Raw genomic sequence first — 16,470 nt, forward strand, 5'->3', positions numbered from 1 at the left:
CGGGGAGTGCCTCACGGAAAGAGCCTGTTGTGCAAGGAAAACCCACCTTCTCACAGATGGGCTACGCAGGCAGGATCTGGCACATCTCTGGAGCAGGAGTCGTCGAGCAAAGATTTGAAAGCCTGCCTGGGATGGACCCAGGTTTTGGGAAGATACTGGGAGCAGGGGGACTGTGGTGGGGGTGGAGAGGGTTATCCACCCTGCAGGGAAGGACAGCGCGCAGCACGGAGTGACCGCACGGCCACCTGGGGCAGGCAGAGTTCAAGGTTTTTTTATATTGGAGCAAACTTATATTGGAAAAACCAATTTTCACTGGTTTTCCCCAATCCACCCGCCCTCGCCTGCACCAGTGCCTGGAGAACGGTGCGTCATCCAAAGCCTTCGCATTTTCATGAAGTGGAGTCGAGCAGAACGAAACAAGCCGGGCTCTGCTCCCCCCTTCCAAATGTTCATAGCGTTGCGAGGGAAACCAGGAGACTTTAAGAGACATTTTAAGAAGCTGTGGGTACGGCTGCTCCCCTGCAGCACGTTGCACCACAGCTGCCCGCCCCACAGCTCCAGTCCTAGGCTCATCCTGCTCAACAGCATCTCCCAACGCCCTGTGGGCATCATTGCTTTTATCTTTGGATATCACGGGAGTTCAGGGCCCTGTCCTCCCCAAAAAACCAATCTCAAACTCCAAACATCCTTCAGTCTAAGCACTCACTGTTCATATGCCAGTCAGGTTGTCTACAGCGTTATCAGTACATCACCGCTGCCGTAATGAGGTTTGCTCGGACGTACAATTTTAAGGAAAACATGAAAGCGTTTTACATAAAGCAAATTATAGCCCCATGGCTCAGAAAAACCTGTTTTCCTGGTTGTTTCCCTGATTTATAGCCATAGGATTTTTCAGGGCTTAAGTGGAGCTGTAGGAGCAGCACTGCTTTCCCCAGACTGACCTGACTTCAGCCACTCTGGGGTCCTGAATTGACTCTTCTTGGAGTGAATTCTTCTGGGAATTCTTGGATCTCACGGAGCAGGGTGAGATTTTCCCTGAACGTGTTTGACTTTATCCATCTGAAAAGTGAGATAAGATCATCATAAGCTGCTGTGCTTTACTGTTGCCCAAAGCCTGGGGTTTCAAGGCGATGGAGGGATCACCCCCAGGCAAACCCCCTGGAGCTGGGGGGGTTTGTGGCACCCCCAGATGAGTTACTTTACCCTTCAGCAGTCTTTTTGTTTCTCTTCCTCCACTTCCTCCCAGTGGTACTCAGCCAGACCATTCAGATAAACAAAACCCCACATCCAAGAGCTGCCTGCATCCCGGCTGTGGTTGGACAGTGTTAATCTTATACACCCCATATCTACGGCTGTTTGAAGTTCCTGCCGCCACCACAAAGCAGTGCTGAAGAAATGACTTCAGAAGTACAGCAAGCACCATGCTGTGCGTAATTGCAACAGGGATGATACACATGTGGGTTTTATTATTATTATATTATTATTCTAAAAATGCACAATTTTTAAAGCAAGTGGTTTCAAATGCTAGTGTTTATTTGCTTATTAAATGGTTTAGATGGAGACGGAGCATCTTCAAAGGAGGAATTTTTTTCCCAGGATGGGTATCTGGGGCTATAGTGCTATATTATTGTACATTAAAAATATTTCCTCATTAGCTTTTTATTTCAGAGAACACATTTAACTGACACTTCCCATGATCACAGCCTGCCAAGCTTCAAAGCACAACTTCTGCAAGGATTATAATGATTGTGAGGCTGGTCCAGATGAAGCTGTAGCCCAGCTGACACACAAGCTCTGTGAAAGGAGTTCTTCCGAGTTTTGGAGAGCCTAAAGCCCAGGTCCACATTGGGACTTGCACACTCTGTGTGTCTGGGCCATCTTTCAAAGGGACACTATGTACTCCCAAGCTGTGACCACACTTTGGGGACCTGGTTTCTCCTGTCATTCCAGCTGCTCTCTACATCAGTGCAGATTACCCAACATGCATGGGAAAGTGCTCCCCACACTGCCACAGAACCAGGGGCAGGCACTGGGAGAGCTGGGGGGCTCAGCCACAGCTGGAGAATTAACCCTCCATCACCCCAAGCCAGAAATCAAAGTTCTTCTCCATCTCCCTGGGACATCTGGCTGATACAGGTGCAGGAGCGGTCTGGAAACTAGGACCATGCATGGCAATCAGTTAGCTGAGGGGAATGTGCTCGAGCTTGTCTAGACAACAATTAACATGATGGGGCATGTTTGCAGAGCACAGGGGAGTGGGAGACGGATGGCGCCAAGGTTGGCACCAAGGAAAGGTAACACCTTGCGGTTAATTGATGGTAGTTAACCACCAATCAGGGATTGCCTAGGATGCAAGGCTTAGCTTCAAGAACCAATCTGTTTAAAACGCGCAGCTTCTGAAAGTGTATAAAAACTCGTGCTTCTGTACAATAAATTGACATTTGCTTGCATCAAGCTGCATCCCGTCTCTTCATTCGCCGCATACAGGCTCCCCTAAGGATGCTTCAGGGAGGACTGCAACAGTCAGAGCATCACACCCTCGCAAGGCACACAGCTAAGGCAAACCACAGCAACGCTGCATTCTCCTTGCGCCCTTTCACCCAAGGATGCAGTTAACAGAAATGCATCCTTATCTATGAGAAATATTTTCAAAATGAAAAAATAAAAATAAAAAATCACCACCTCTCTCTCTGCTTTCACACAGAGGCTGGAGTTCCCATATTTGTGCTGAAGGAGGCTGACACCTCCTGCCACAATTTGCCCATCAAACAGCATCAGTGCCATCATCCGCCCCTCCAGCTGCCCAGGACCCACGAGCCCTGCTCCCCCGTCAGTGCTCTACGGGCCCCACGGCTCACAGCCCTGCTGCCAAACCCAGCTCTCACCCCTGCTGACACCTCCATCCTGTTTGTGGTGTCTTTGGCACTTGCCCCTCCAGCACTTCCAGTCCCCCGCGGCTCCCCAGCCCAGGCAGCTCCAGCACAGCCCGCGGCTGGGCCAACATTAACACGTGGAGCCTCTGGCACAGCCGAGGCCACCGCCGAAGGCAGGAGCCCGGCCAGGAGTAGATCATCGCTGCTCTTCACTAGGACACGCAACCACCACAAAAGCATAAATACATACAGTCATTTAAAACCACAGGGTGACACTGTGTGGACAGAAAGCAAAGGACCCTCCAACACAGCTTCTTACAGTTCACAGCCTCGCTTCACTAAATGGATGCGAGAGCCGTGAGAGGTGGGGGGGACGCAGCAGAATGTCCCCAGCCTCCTGGCCACAGGCCCTCTGGCTGAGCACCGCCAGCTCCCTGCACAGCCCCTTCTTCTTCGCGCCTGGCTTCAAGGAGTCAGCCTGGTACTGACCGATGCCCTCTGCTTCCTTAACTCTGGAGCAATCAAGACAGCAGAGTGAGGCACCTCACCTGGAGCAGGCTCACAGCTCCTGCAGTTGCAAGCCCAGCACAGGGGGGGCCTCTTGGTACCCCTCTCCCCACATGCTAGGGACAGCCGCAGTGCCCACAGCCTTGGGGCATTCTCCGTGTCCGTGGGGACCTCACACAAGGCAAACCCACAAGTTCACACCCCACATCTCCATCTCAGGAGATGCAGAGTGCTCAATGTGGGGGTTACCTGCCATGGACTGGCGAACCGACACCAAAATGGCACAGCTGTAAAAAAGAAAAGCCCAGAAAAACAGCAACAAACGGGCAGAGCTGGCACCGACTTGCAACAGCACTGGGGGGACCCCTTTCACCCAGCGAGCACTAGCAGTCGCTTCACTTATTTCTCAGATGCCCAAGCCCAAGTGCCAGAAATTAATAAAGGGAACGGCTAGAGTTTTGCTCGCTTTGTGTGTTACGCAGCTGCAATGCGATCGCTCCCTGGGATCATCTTTCCCCCCACCCAGGCGGTTGGAAGCCGGTGTCTGGGTACTGGGCAGTAACTGGATCCTGCAGACCCAGATACAGATGCTGTCCAGCAAGCCTCTGCCAGGGAGAAACTGCCTCCGACGTTAACGTGGACCCCGCCGCAGGGAGAACTCCTGCTGCCATGCAGGTGAGTGCTCGGGCTCGTTACTCAGCTGCAGCACAGGGGCTAGCACGATGCTGCACCCGCACGACAGCGGCGATAACAGTTTCCCCACCAGCTCCTTACCCTGCCAGCTTTCACATGGTGCTTGCCAAAAGCTCTCCTTTGAGGACACATTAACATTATAGGTCCTCATCTCAGGCCTCCAGTAACAGGTTAAACCCAGAAAATACTAATTGCAGGTTATTCCTCAGTACTTCCATGCATGGATGCACAGAAAGAAGCCTTCTCACCTACAGCATAGCAACATCCTTCTCAGTTTGGGATCTCGCTGTGCCACAAGAATAGGGTTGCTCAGGTTTCTAGGAGGAAAAAGAGCCTTACACTAATAACACAAAGACCACAGTCTAAAAGTCGTAATTTTTTTGCATTAATATATTATAAAAGGAAGGAAAGCTTTTCTGTTCTAGTAGCAAGAGAATTCAGTGTCCATGTCTGCTCTTCCCCAGCTGACACTCTGCAGGCTCCGGACTCACCAGTGGTGCTTCATTCTCTTTAACTTCTTGCTTTTCCACGTGCTGCTTTTCGGAGCAGATTTACTGGAGGAATACTTCCTGCGGTCATTGCCTCTTTCTTACACCGATGCAAAGGCTCTTGACATTCGGGAGAGGGCCAGGAAGCTAGATACGGATCCTCTAAAGGCCAATCTCTCTTACACGGTCCGCAGCGCAGCAACATGCTCCGACCAAGAGATATTTTTGCTCGTTCTTGTCTGCAGTAGCCCAGAAAACAGGACAAGGCGCAACGTGATCAGGCAGACGTGGGGCAACGTGACAGACACCCGAGGTTATGCTGTCCTGACTCTGTTTGCTTTAGGAAAGCCAGCTTCAGTAACCACCCAGCAGGAGATCAATGAGGAGTCTCAAAAGCACAGAGACATTATTGAAGGCAGCTTCATCGATTCCCCCGAGACACAGACACAGAAGATGTTGATGAGCGTGGAGTGGATGGTGACTTTCTGTCCCCATGCAAGGTATATTCTTAAAACAGATGAAGACGTGTTTGTCGGTATTCCAAGTCTGGCTGGATACTTGCTTAGCTTAACACAGCTGGAGGACATCTACCTTGGGAGGGTCGTTCATCAAGGAGTGCCTGACAGAGACCCGGCGAGCCCTGGCTTTATTCCCATCCATCAATACCCAGAGGAGTTCTACCCCGATTACTGTGACGGGAGCGCTTTTGTCATGTCCCAGGACGTCGCTCGCAAGGTGTATGTGGCCACCAAGGAGGTGCCAGTTTCAGTGCCCCCCGATATTTTTGTCGGGATCTGTGCTAAAAAAGCTGGCATCGCTCCCATTCATAGCTCTCGGTTTTCTGGGGAAAAGCACATCAGCTACAATCGATGCTGCTATAAATTCATTTTCACCTCTTCCAACATGAAAGAGGATGAGTTATTTAAAGACTGGAAGGAAACAAGTGACGGGAACGATTGCTCATTACTGGAAACTTACTATGGTCTGGTGTCCTGCAAGGTTTTGACCTATGTTGATAAGTTCAAACAGTTTAACTTAGATATACTGAAAAATGAGGTTCTTCATTTCATCAATTAAGTTTTAACTTCTGCAAAGGAAGTCTAAATTTTCTTTTACCAGCTGTTTTACCTGTTAATATTTAGTAATAACGATCTCCTCTCAAGGTTAGCTCTCTTCCCTGCAACAGAAAGTGGATTCTCAATGCTATAGTGTGTTACAGCAGGAAGGGATGAACTGTATGTACTCTAGCTACTTAAGTACCTACAAGTGAATGCATACAATTAAAAAAAAAAAAAAAAAAAAAAAAGTACTCCAAGAAACTTCATCCGTATCCATCCAGTGTTTTCCAGACTCCTGAAGTCCCCTACCTTATGCCAAAACTCCTTCTGCATGTTGTATCTGAGTGAGGCATCATCTCCTTCAAAATTGTTTAGTAACAGAGGGGAATTTTTCTGTCCACAGCCGGGAGCTCTGAGCAGCCTGTTTTACAATACCAGGGAAAATACAGAACAGCTTAGAATGGCAACAGACATTGAACCACCATGGGAATTGCTTAGGTAAACAGCCCGGGGAGATTCTAGGAGAGAAATCTAACTCACTTGTGAAAGAATCTTGTATTTCTGTCAGTCATGGCATCAGAAAAACACCCAACACAAGCAGAAGCTTACTCAATGCCGAAACATTTTTTTTTTTCCCCCTCTTTAAGCTCGTAATTTAAGTAGCTGCTCCACTTGTTTCTGTCTATGAAACTGCTGAAATAGAGATGCTGTTTTCCCTGTTGGTTGTATCATTGATAACATTAGTTACATGTTTTTCCAGTTATGATTATCTGTATTTCAGAAATCATGGTGCAGGGCAGGAGCAGTAAAAGTGCACAGAACAAACAGTAATTAACTGCCAATTAATCATTTGAAGGAGGCCAGCAGGTGACTTTATTTTGGCCTGAGTGTACCCGAGACAGCATTGGACTCCAAGGTCTGCGCATGAAAGCCATGCCAAAAGCCAGTGTCCAGAAGTTAGAGAAACTCTGAACAGAAATAGAGGAATAATTGGGTTCAAGTGTGAGGAAGCGTAGTTCAGTCTACCTGCTAAACAATTTGTTTTCTTGAATGTAAAATTTGAATCAATATTAGAAGTTCAATAAATGCTATTTGATTTCACCGCAGATCATTCAGCTGAGTGCAGATATGACCAGATACCATCATACGGCCTTTGTAACACAGGAGGTCACAGTAGATGATTGGGATGGTCCCTTCTGGCCTTAACACCTGTGAGTAACATTATGCTGGAGAACAGCATCAGCAGTGAAGTCAGAACAGATTCACCAGCACATGGGCAACAACGACCTTACTCTAAATATAAAAATTCCCCAAATTAGGAATCAGTCACAGAACACAACCCACCCATGCCTACGTCCTCCAGATTAACTCCCCCGTTTCAGCTCTTTCAGCAGCAAAAAGGCTAGGTGGACAGACTCATTCTACAGCTGTGACAGACACACATGGGAAGAGACAGACATGTACCTTCAAGAGCCCCACCTACCCTTCCCGCTGTGACCGAAGGAATTGGAGGTATGCTCTGAAGGCTCCACAGTTCTTAAGTACCAAATTATGCTGCTTGTTAACCAGGGTCAAACGAGGAGTTGTCATTTTGGGTTTTTTGGTTGGTTGGTTTTAGTGGGTTTTTTTAAACCAAGTTCATCAAGTTCAGCATGTGACCTCAGTTTTCCTTTTCCATCATTCCTCTTCTGTTTTTTTCCCTCCATTATCCCCACCTGTTAGTTTACAGGGGGGGGAGGACAGGTACAACACACTTACATTTTTTCCATTGTATATAAGATACACCAGCAGCACCATATAAAACCTATGGCAATATACAGGATTGGTAGGGAACAACACATGAAAATAAGGGGTAAGCGCCTGATCAATTAATCAGAATGTTGAGCTCAAAGCCCAAGAAAATAAAGCATATGTGCATATATAAAAAAATCCCTTGTTTGGCATCTCTGTGTATTCTAAAATATTGCATTTGGCAAACGTACCATGCAAAGCAGATGCTAAAGACTTAGCACACAGAGTGGCTTTCAAAAGCAACAGCTGAAAACACACATGGAAGAGACTCATGAATTGCAGAAAAGGTTTACATATTTATTTCTTTTACTGAGAATTTAGTATACAGCTCATACAGAGCTACTAGCGCACAAAGCCACCTCAAACAACAAAGCTGAATTATCCAATACAAGTGCAAACTAAGGACTTCTATACTCTTTTGTTTCTTTTTTAGTGCTTTCATGGGTTTTCTGGATGCAGGATTCATGAAGCTTCTGTGCTCTCTCTGTTCACAAATGAGACACTGCATACCGCACTTCTCACTAGCAGATGTTTATTATGCATATCTAGGATGAAAGCATTAGCAGTAGCGTAATGTTGGATGACAATTTTTGTACATCTTGGATCATAAGCAACAAGGTAGACCACCTGCGTTCAGATAGTGTATTAAACATCAAGGGATCTTCCCCAAATACCCTGCTCCTCTGAGCCCACTCTGACTCCGCGCCAGCGATTTTTGGCAGGCAATGCCATCACCTCTGCTGCAGCTCAAAGCTGCTACAAGGCAAGAGGAGAGTTACTACATGACTAGATCATCCTGCTTCACTTCGCAGAGTGGGGACACAGGACGAGTGCTTTCCACAGCGGTATACCTGACTTGGCACACTACTACAATAAGCCCAAAAGTAATTTCACTTCTTATTTTGCTCCCCCCAGCTATTCCTCAGATCTGCTTCTTACATCCTCAACAAAAATAATAAAAACCTTTTGTATAACATACATTATGGTCTCTCTTTATGGACAAAGACACATCAAGTGTCACTAGAGTGTCCAACTAGTCTTGTTTCTCATCTGCAGCTAGCTGACCATCTTCAAAAGATTACAGCTTCATAGGGTACTACATTTCCATACTCCTAACTCAGTTCATGCCCTTAAACATGAAAGCTTTATGGTTTTACCCTTTTATCTAACTCGGGCAACTAAAATGGCATTTTCAAAACAACACTTAAAATTAAAAAAATTTATCTCTTAAAAAATAGCGTAAACAATTTAAGATTTGGTTCTGAAGTAGACTTGTAGTGCTATGGCTCATGCTCCTTTCGAGCAAGTAACCTGAGCTGCCATACAAAGTCGCAGTCAACAAGGGAGACAAAGCTCCCAATTTGGTTTTATACATTAGTGTGCACTAATCTTGTTTTTAGAAGGGCTAAAAGCTTTTTCTTCATCCTCAGCATAAAATGTAAACAATATTTAGGTTTATTTATTCAAGCAAGACTCACATTCAGCAAGTTGAAAATATAAGAGAATCCAGTTCGTACTCCCTCATGTGGACAGAACGTTACTAACTTACTCTTACCAACAGTTTCTGACAAAATATGACTGGCTAAAAGAGCATTTTCCATGCAAGTGCCAACTTTGGCAGATATTAAACATTTAATAAAGAGAGACACTATGGCAGCATGTGAGGTTACAAACCTCGAGGTGTTTGTGGTTATTTTTAATTGAACTGTAATCTACTGAGAAAACACGATAGGAACTCCAAACCCAAAAACTGTTTAACCAAACAGTAGTAACTTCTGCAAAATAAACACAGGCAGCAGTTGATGAGTGCTTACTGTGGTTACTTGTCTCACAACAGTACGCAGACAACTTCTGCCATGACATTCTATGGGAAACTACGCTGTGCCCTATAGGGTTTTTATTTGCTCTCAAGACTCTCATTTCAAATAGAGTCAAAGTGCTTCAGATTCCTTTGAACAGACAACTTAGAGAGACTCCAGTGTGGAGAGTCTTTACACCTTTTATCTTAACATCTATTTCAGTATCACTGTTTGTAAGAAGGGGAACCAAGTTATCAGTGACATTACTCTGCTCCTTCCACGGCTGTAGTAGAAACTGCCTTAACATAATAAGGGCCTTCACGCAAGTAAGCCCTAAGCCTCAGGTAATACTGATTTCCAAAAATTTCCGCAATCGTTTTAGAGTTTACAAGGGCCTTAACCAGTTCATATTTGGCATCCTTCGAAGCTTTGTCAGGCTCCACAGATCTGTCTACAATGTACTCCACAAACCCTGGACTGTCAAGCATCAACTTCTGGGCCCATGGTTGATTTGCAATAGCCTAAACATGAAGGAAAAAAAAAAAAAAAAAAAAAAAGAAGAGGGGGGAAGGGGAAACACCTCATTTTAAAAACAAATGAAAAAACAGTTACATGGTAGGCTGTTATGCAAATAGCCAAGGAACAGAAAAAAATTAAATTGGATATTTGTTCTACGAATAGTTACACACTCAAATCAAGCAGCAGGGTTTAACACTGGAAAACAAGTACAGCTCAGTGCTTATCTTTAAAGTCTTAAGTGAATTATCACAGCAGTGCCTCTGACATTTAAGCAGCACCCTAGAGCATAGCTTGTGCTTTTGTTTTCATTTTGTATCTCTCCAATTTACAAGAAAATAAGCATTAAAAACATGACATGTCTGCTGCATTATTTAAATGGTGAATGCAAGTGGGGCACAATGAGAAAGGCCTTATTTCTGACTGCTTCAGGGCTTCAGCAAGAAGTCTGTGGCATTCACTTAAAAATATCTGAGACTGAATGGCAATACAATTCACTATGTAATCTTTGAAAACAAGAAGTACTTACAGTAAAAACCCGCAAAGCCCCGCAGTGCAGATCAGGGAACGGTTGAGTACTGATGCTCCTGAAGAGTTCCAGCGGCTGGCTAGACAAGGATGTGAACCATGATTCAGTCATCCTTAAAAGGTCTTCTGTCTGCTGCTCTGGCTACACTCACATACAAAAGTGAAAGAGTTTGATTAGGATTACGAAAAACTTTCAAGTTTTGAGTGTACGTTCAATAGTTAAGGAAGTTATTCAAAACAAACTCCTGGCAGATTAAACTGAAATGGTTTAAATTCTCAACTTATTTTCAGGAATGAAGAAATGGCCTTCTGTACTTCATTTAGCTTGGAGGACAGATTTAAATAAATTGATCTTGATACAAAAGGTAAGTGCTGTGCTGCAGTACAGCTCTGCAAGACAAATGAAAACGGCTTACTCCCTCACTTGGAGCTATGCTATTAAAAGCAGATCACTGGATCTAAAGAACATATACAGGGATTAGAGCAGTTTGCCACTACTCCTTTAACGAACAAGAATATTTAAGTGTTTAGTCTCTTTCCTCACCAATGTCTCTTGACTTTGTGTTTTATAAAGAGATTTCAGAACACCTGGCTTCTTACAAACTCAAACTTTAAGCAAACAAATAAATCAGGGAATTTCAAAATAGCGAAGTTAACGATACAGAATACTAGAAAGCTATCACTACTGCCTAAGCTAGATGCTGCAAAAGGTCTTCACACAATTAGTCAGATGCACAATAATTTCATTCTTGTAGACGTCAAAGAAAAAAAAGAGAGAGACAACAAACCAAATCACAAAAAACTTACAGGCAAATAAAGAAGAGCTGAAATTGCATCCAAACATCGAAGTCGTAACTCTGTGGGGGCATTCTTTGCCTGGTGCCCTATTCTGCTTAACAGATTTTGAAACCTACTTCCTTTGAAAATAAAAACAAAGTGCTTTTAATTAATTCAGACAGACCTCTACAGGAGTAGAGTGTTACCTGTCAGTAACATTATACTACATTAACTGGCACAGTGTTGCACATTAAGCCTGAGAAAGGCAACTTCTTGATCCACTCCAATAAAAGCAGCGTAAGATTCTCTTTGCTTCATATGGATCTAAGACTGGCAAATCCAAAGCTTTTATGTTAATTCTCCAGACTATTCAAACATTTCCAAAAAATTAAGTTGTGTCAATTGAGTTACCTTGGGAAGTATGGACTTAAGTACACTTGTAATTAGAAACCTTCAATCCTGTTCTACAATGCTCCAGTAGCTACCTGCTAATAAAGGTTTTCACTTCAAAACCAAAGGTTGGACTAGCAGCAAGAAGTCTAGCACATATTTTTCAATCCTCTGAACAGTTTTGTAGTAAAGAAGAACAATGCTGTCTTTATGGAAAGCATCATTACATGAAAGTTCATGGTTTTCTAATTCTGGTGAGAAGGTCATGACATCAGTAGACCCAGAGGGATCCAAAATATAACACAACTACTGATGATTCATATGATGCAGCTCACTAGAAGAGAATGATTCTAATCACGCTTGTGATACCAGAATTCTAGCTGCCAGTCGTTTTGCACTGCCATGCCTGGCAAGAGAGTTTAAAAAAACGCTTTATCTGGTATAGCACAGCTATTCAGACACCCTTGATTACTCGATAAATAAATAAATACATTTTTCAATTCCTTTCTCAATTACACCAAACCAATTCACTCTTGTATATTATGACATACTGAGAAAGTTTTATTGGGGGGTGGGGGGAAAAAAAAAAAAGCTACTAACTAGTTTTCTGTAAAACCTGTTTGCCTTCCACATTTGATCCCAGGATTCCTAGTGTGTCCACAGCCACTCCAATCATGGTCGGATCATGACTTTCTGCCATTTCAAAGACTTTTTCCATAAATACAGGGTACCGTTCACAGATCTGCTGTGGACTATCTACAATAGCCAGATTTCCAAAAAATTTAATAAATCCTGAGAGGAAGAAAAAAAGAAAAAAAAAGAATTCAGAATGAAGGAACAGTAACTAGCAATGGCAAAATTAAATATACATTAAATTATTAATATTAATTCAGCATCATAAACAAACTTAAGTCTGAATACTGTTTGTGAAAGGCATCACAGTAAGGACAGAACTAAGGAACAAGCCAATATTTTGGAAGTTACTTAAATTCATGATGTAACAGCTGCCTTTTTTAATTCATAAAAAAAAAAAGACTACAATAACACAAACGTAAAACCTATAGTACAGTCTCTCCAGATCTTACATGTACTACCACTGTTAATGAGTAACGTTACTCATGTGTTAGCCTATCCTTCAGCATTTTTTGTAAACACCCAATAGACACGTTCTAACAGTCAAAGATTCATATGAGCTTTCAAAACAGAGACTTAACAGTCCTCTCAGTTTAACTCCTTAATAAAAGGAAGCAGTAAACACTGGAAACAAGAAATGCATGGTCTAACCTGGTAAATAGAAGCCTGAGAAAGGATCAGACTCCGCACCAACAATGATGTTTGAAATTTTATCGATAACTCCTTGTTGAGCAAGATACTGACGCCCATGTGGGGTATGGGCCAGTGAAGTCACCATCTCTATACATGTAGCTCTGTAACAGACAAACAGTTATTTTGGCCTATTTCAGATGAGGTTTTGCAGTACTCTAAGAAAAACAGGTTTTCTACCCTTAAGACAAAATCCAAACAAACCAAAAACCAACTACCCTAACTGTCCAATGCTCTGCCAAGCTCACTCAGATATCTTACTTAAGGATACAGCTAGAAAGAATTCTCAAGTGTTTATACCACAGCCCAGCATTACAATTATAACAATATACTGAGGAAAGTTCACCTTGGTTCTCAAATTTAAGTATACAGTATTCTACATTCCAGACTATTAAAGAAGAGGCAGATAAAGTGTTCCACAAGAAACATACAAAAATGTGTTTAAAGAGTGTTATGTTAATACCAAACATCAGAGTTTTAACAATAGGGGAAATCTCATTGGCAAATTGACTACCAACATACCTGACCAGCATATCATCTCCAGTCAGCTCTCCAATTAACTCTGATATTAATCCACTGTTTGCACAGTAATTTAGCGAATCTGCTGACACCGAAGAAATCTCAACAATTAACTAAATAAAAGCATGGGGAGGGGGGAAGATTGTTTAAAAAACCATAATGATAACAATTCACAGTAATGACCAAGTCTTCTAATGCTAGCTAACCACACACACACACACACATATATATATATGAAATACAGAATTTCATTATTTTTTCCATAATTAACCTAAATGTTTGCTTCAAACAAGTTCATAAGGAGTTCCGGAGTTGACAGCACATGCATTTGATTTCTATTCACAGTCATCTTTTCTTCAAAGGATCATTGTGGCTATCCCCATTAAGGTCTAGAATAGCTAAACTGTATTATTTCTCCTTTGCCATACACAGCTAGACTGGCACACCTGGCATCTCTCTCTGTTCCTCCCTCCGGAAGTTTCACTAGCACTTCACATCCAAAGGTGGAGTGACTACCGCAGCTTCCAGAGAAGCAAGTACTTTATTACATCTTTAGTAACTGTGTAGCTCTTCCAACGCCCTAGGCACCACAAGTTCAAATACAAGATATAAACAGTACTTCACATTTTTGTACCATAAACTAAGAAAGAGAAGTTATGACATTATTTGAGGGCCAACACTGCTGTACTCTTCCTACTCCTTTCTAGTCTTGACAAAATGTAGGCATAAAGAAAAAATTTGTAAAGCAGTAATGAACACTAATTTGAAAGCAAGCCATAAAATCCAGATTGTAATTCAGAACTACAGTCCAAGAGAACTGCATTATCATGCCATTCCAATGCTAACATGGATCACATCCCTACCTCATATACTCTGTATCGAACAACATCGTTTGTTGCCATGACATTTTTCAAGTCACTCAACAAACTGCTCACAAATAAAGCCTCCAAGCCATCTTGCGTCTGGGCTATTCTTGAGAGAGACTTGATGGCCTGGAAGCAAAACCAAGAGCTTATTATTAAAAACAAACAGCAAAACCAAAGAGAGAAGAAAATCCAAGATGACCGGACTTAGTAAAGAATGTTGAAACTAGCACATTAAATCAAGTTATACATCTAAAACTGTAATTGTGTTCACTTTTCCTTTACAAGAGCTAGTAACGGTTACTGTGATCAAAGTCTCTGGCATCAAATTCAGATCTATGAGTTCACTTTGGCATCAACAGCTACTGGAAGACAACAATTCTAGGTAAATTTTCTATCACATTTAAGTAATTTCTGGGCTTAAGGCACCTATATGCTTAAAACATCTCTCAAGCAACACAAGCGCTCTTTTCTTTATAAAGAGTAGAGGCTGTCATCAGACACTAAAAAAAGGCGTTTTGTGCACTGCCTACATCAGTTTGTAGAGGAAGAAAAAAAAGAAAGCAACGCTTACTTCTTTAGCCACTGCTATTTTCTCTCCACCGATGCAATTTATTATCTGCCGTAATAGTTCAGGACTGTTGAGAATTTCTGTAACAGCATCTGAATTTTCCACAATCCTCCCAACCTAAAGAAATGATTAAGTATAGAAAATAACATTAAACCAAAAACTTTTTGCACAATAAGGGCACAGTGGAAAAAGTTCCAGACAGACAAAATCACCATCTTTGAAGACACTTAAAACTCAACTGGACAATACCCTAAGACACCTGCTGCAAGCTGGCCACAGTTTTAGCTGGGGGCTGGACATGAAGCCTCTGGAAGTCCATTCCAAACCACAACATTGCACAATTCTGTCTTTTTAAATCAACACAGCAAGTGTCAAGTTACTACCTCCTATTCCTCTTCAGTGCTCCCACAATACTGTTCAAAGTATCCTGAATATCAAGATGTTGCTGCAATTAATTCTTACAGCACCTGCTGTATTCTTACGGCACCCACTGTCAGTGCTGGCATAGAAAGCTTTATCCAGAAGACGTGACAGATTCATTTACAAGATACTTCTGTCAAGACATAGTTTTATACGTTGTGTTTAACAGCCACGTCATGAAGCACTGCATACCAACACATTACACGGTATTTATCCAAAATTGCATAAGCACCTAAGAGCACAATTCCTGCAGGTAACACTTGATGTAGTGCTTCTATCACAAATTAAGACATGAAACAACAGTAACTGATTAGGCCTAACCCAACCTGGCTCAAGACAGAGCTCCATCCCCTCCTCCCGGAGGAAAACCCTGTACCTGAGATATGGTGAGGATCTTCACGGAGTCATCGGGGTGGAAAAGCCCTTTCTGAAGCTCTTCTCTGAGGTTCTGAATCACGTAGACCGGGTCCAGGGCCCGCAGGAGCCTCTCCAGGATGGAAACACACGCAGACACTTGCTCCCTGGATGGGACAGAGAGAAACCCAAGCCTTTCAGGAGAAGGACGCCGCCAGCGGCTCGCACAACTTCAGCTGTGCCAGCCCCCGCCCTGAAGGAGGGCAGGGAAGGAGACGAGGCAGCAGCAGGAGCCACCCCGCTCCGGGGGAAGGGGGGAGAGGAGGCGGCGGGGCCGGGCCAGGCCGCGACACCGAGCCGCCGCTCACCGGTTGTTGACGCTGAGGAGGGCGAAGAGCGCTCCCAGGTGGTCGTCGCTGAGGCGGGCGCGGAGGGCCGCGGGGGGCACGGCCTGCACGGCGAGCCGCAGGGCCCGCAGCTCCTCCAGCGGCGCCTCCCGCCGGGCCGCCCGCTCCAGCAACTCCACCACCGCCTCCGCCATCTTGGCGCCGCCGAGAGAACCGCGAGAGCCCGCCGCCCCTAGCAACCGCCGCGCCGTCGCCAGGGGCCCCCTTCGCGTCCGTCACGTCTTAACAAAATGGAGGCCGCGGCCCGCCCCCTCTTGGTCCCGCCCACCTCGCCGTCTGATTGGGGGATGTGCGAAGGGCGGGGTTAGAGCGGGAGGGGCGGGGTTAGAGCGGGAGGGGGCGGGGTTAGAGCGGGAGGGGGCGGGGTCCCGCGTGAGGGGCGTGGGGGATGCTGGGTCTGCGCTGCCCGGGGGTCCGGGGTCAATGGCGGTTTTGCGGAGGGGGGCTGGGGGCGCTGCGGCGACGTCCGCCGCCGACCTGCCGTGCAGCCGTGAGGGTCAGCCGCCGGCCCACCGTGCAGCGAGCCCGGGCAGCGCCGGCAGGCAGCGGCACTCCGCGGGCCGTGGGGAGCAGGGCCCGGAGGGGCAGAGCGC

The 16,470-nt window shown here is 44.7% G+C and overlaps 2 protein-coding genes across 4 annotated transcripts; one reads left to right on the top strand and one right to left on the bottom strand.

The window, feature by feature from the left end:
* Positions 1-937: 937 nt before the first annotated feature.
* PSMD5 (proteasome 26S subunit, non-ATPase 5) lies at positions 938-16,110 on the bottom strand. 3 transcript variants are annotated; one of them, XM_055720533.1, is made up of 10 exons: positions 15,839-16,109; positions 15,493-15,637; positions 14,700-14,813; positions 14,126-14,254; positions 13,266-13,375; positions 12,705-12,847; positions 12,021-12,212; positions 11,061-11,170; positions 10,255-10,395; positions 938-1,059 (listed from the first exon to the last, which is right to left on the bottom strand). In XM_055720533.1, the coding sequence occupies exons 1-10, from the start codon at positions 16,009-16,011 to the stop codon at positions 1,012-1,014; spliced, it is 1,305 nt and encodes a 434-aa protein (XP_055576508.1). In that variant the 5' UTR covers positions 16,012-16,109; the 3' UTR covers positions 938-1,011. The 3 variants fall into 3 exon arrangements, with proteins under 3 accessions (XP_055576508.1, XP_055576507.1, XP_055576506.1); XM_055720532.1 differs by lacking the exon at positions 938-1,059 and adding an exon at positions 5,930-6,040 and having other exon boundaries at positions 15,839-16,110; XM_055720531.1 differs by lacking the exon at positions 938-1,059 and adding an exon at positions 7,699-9,730 and having other exon boundaries at positions 15,839-16,108.
* Positions 1,066-5,867, top strand: B3GALT9 (beta-1,3-galactosyltransferase 9). The gene is made up of 2 exons (XM_027809473.2): positions 1,066-2,136; positions 2,488-5,867. Exon 2 carries the CDS (start codon positions 4,520-4,522, stop codon positions 5,636-5,638), a length of 1,119 nt encoding a protein of 372 aa, XP_027665274.2. The 5' UTR covers positions 1,066-2,136; positions 2,488-4,519; the 3' UTR covers positions 5,639-5,867.
* Positions 16,111-16,470: the final 360 nt, after the last annotated feature.

This window comes from Falco cherrug, chromosome 9 (genome assembly GCF_023634085.1).
Source record: "Falco cherrug isolate bFalChe1 chromosome 9, bFalChe1.pri, whole genome shotgun sequence".
Lineage (NCBI taxonomy): Eukaryota > Metazoa > Chordata > Aves > Falconiformes > Falconidae > Falco > Falco cherrug.

Excerpts from the sequence above, each read along its gene's own strand:
- PSMD5 (XM_055720531.1), bottom strand. The coding sequence starts at position 16,011 with ATGGCGGAGGCGGTGGTGGAGTTGCTGGAGCGGGCGGCCCGGCGGGAG. Across the intron at positions 15,638-15,838 it reads CTCCTCAGCGTCAACAACCG|GGAGCAAGTGTCTGCGTGTG; the intron begins GTGAGCGGCGGC and ends TGTCCCATCCAG. Across the intron at positions 11,171-12,020 it reads ACAGGTTTTACAGAAAACTA|GAAGTAGGTTTCAAAATCTG; the intron begins GTTAGTAGCTTT and ends TTATTTTCAAAG.
- B3GALT9 (XM_027809473.2), top strand. The coding sequence starts at position 4,520 with ATGTCTGCTCTTCCCCAGCTGACACTCTGCAGGCTCCGGACTCACCAG.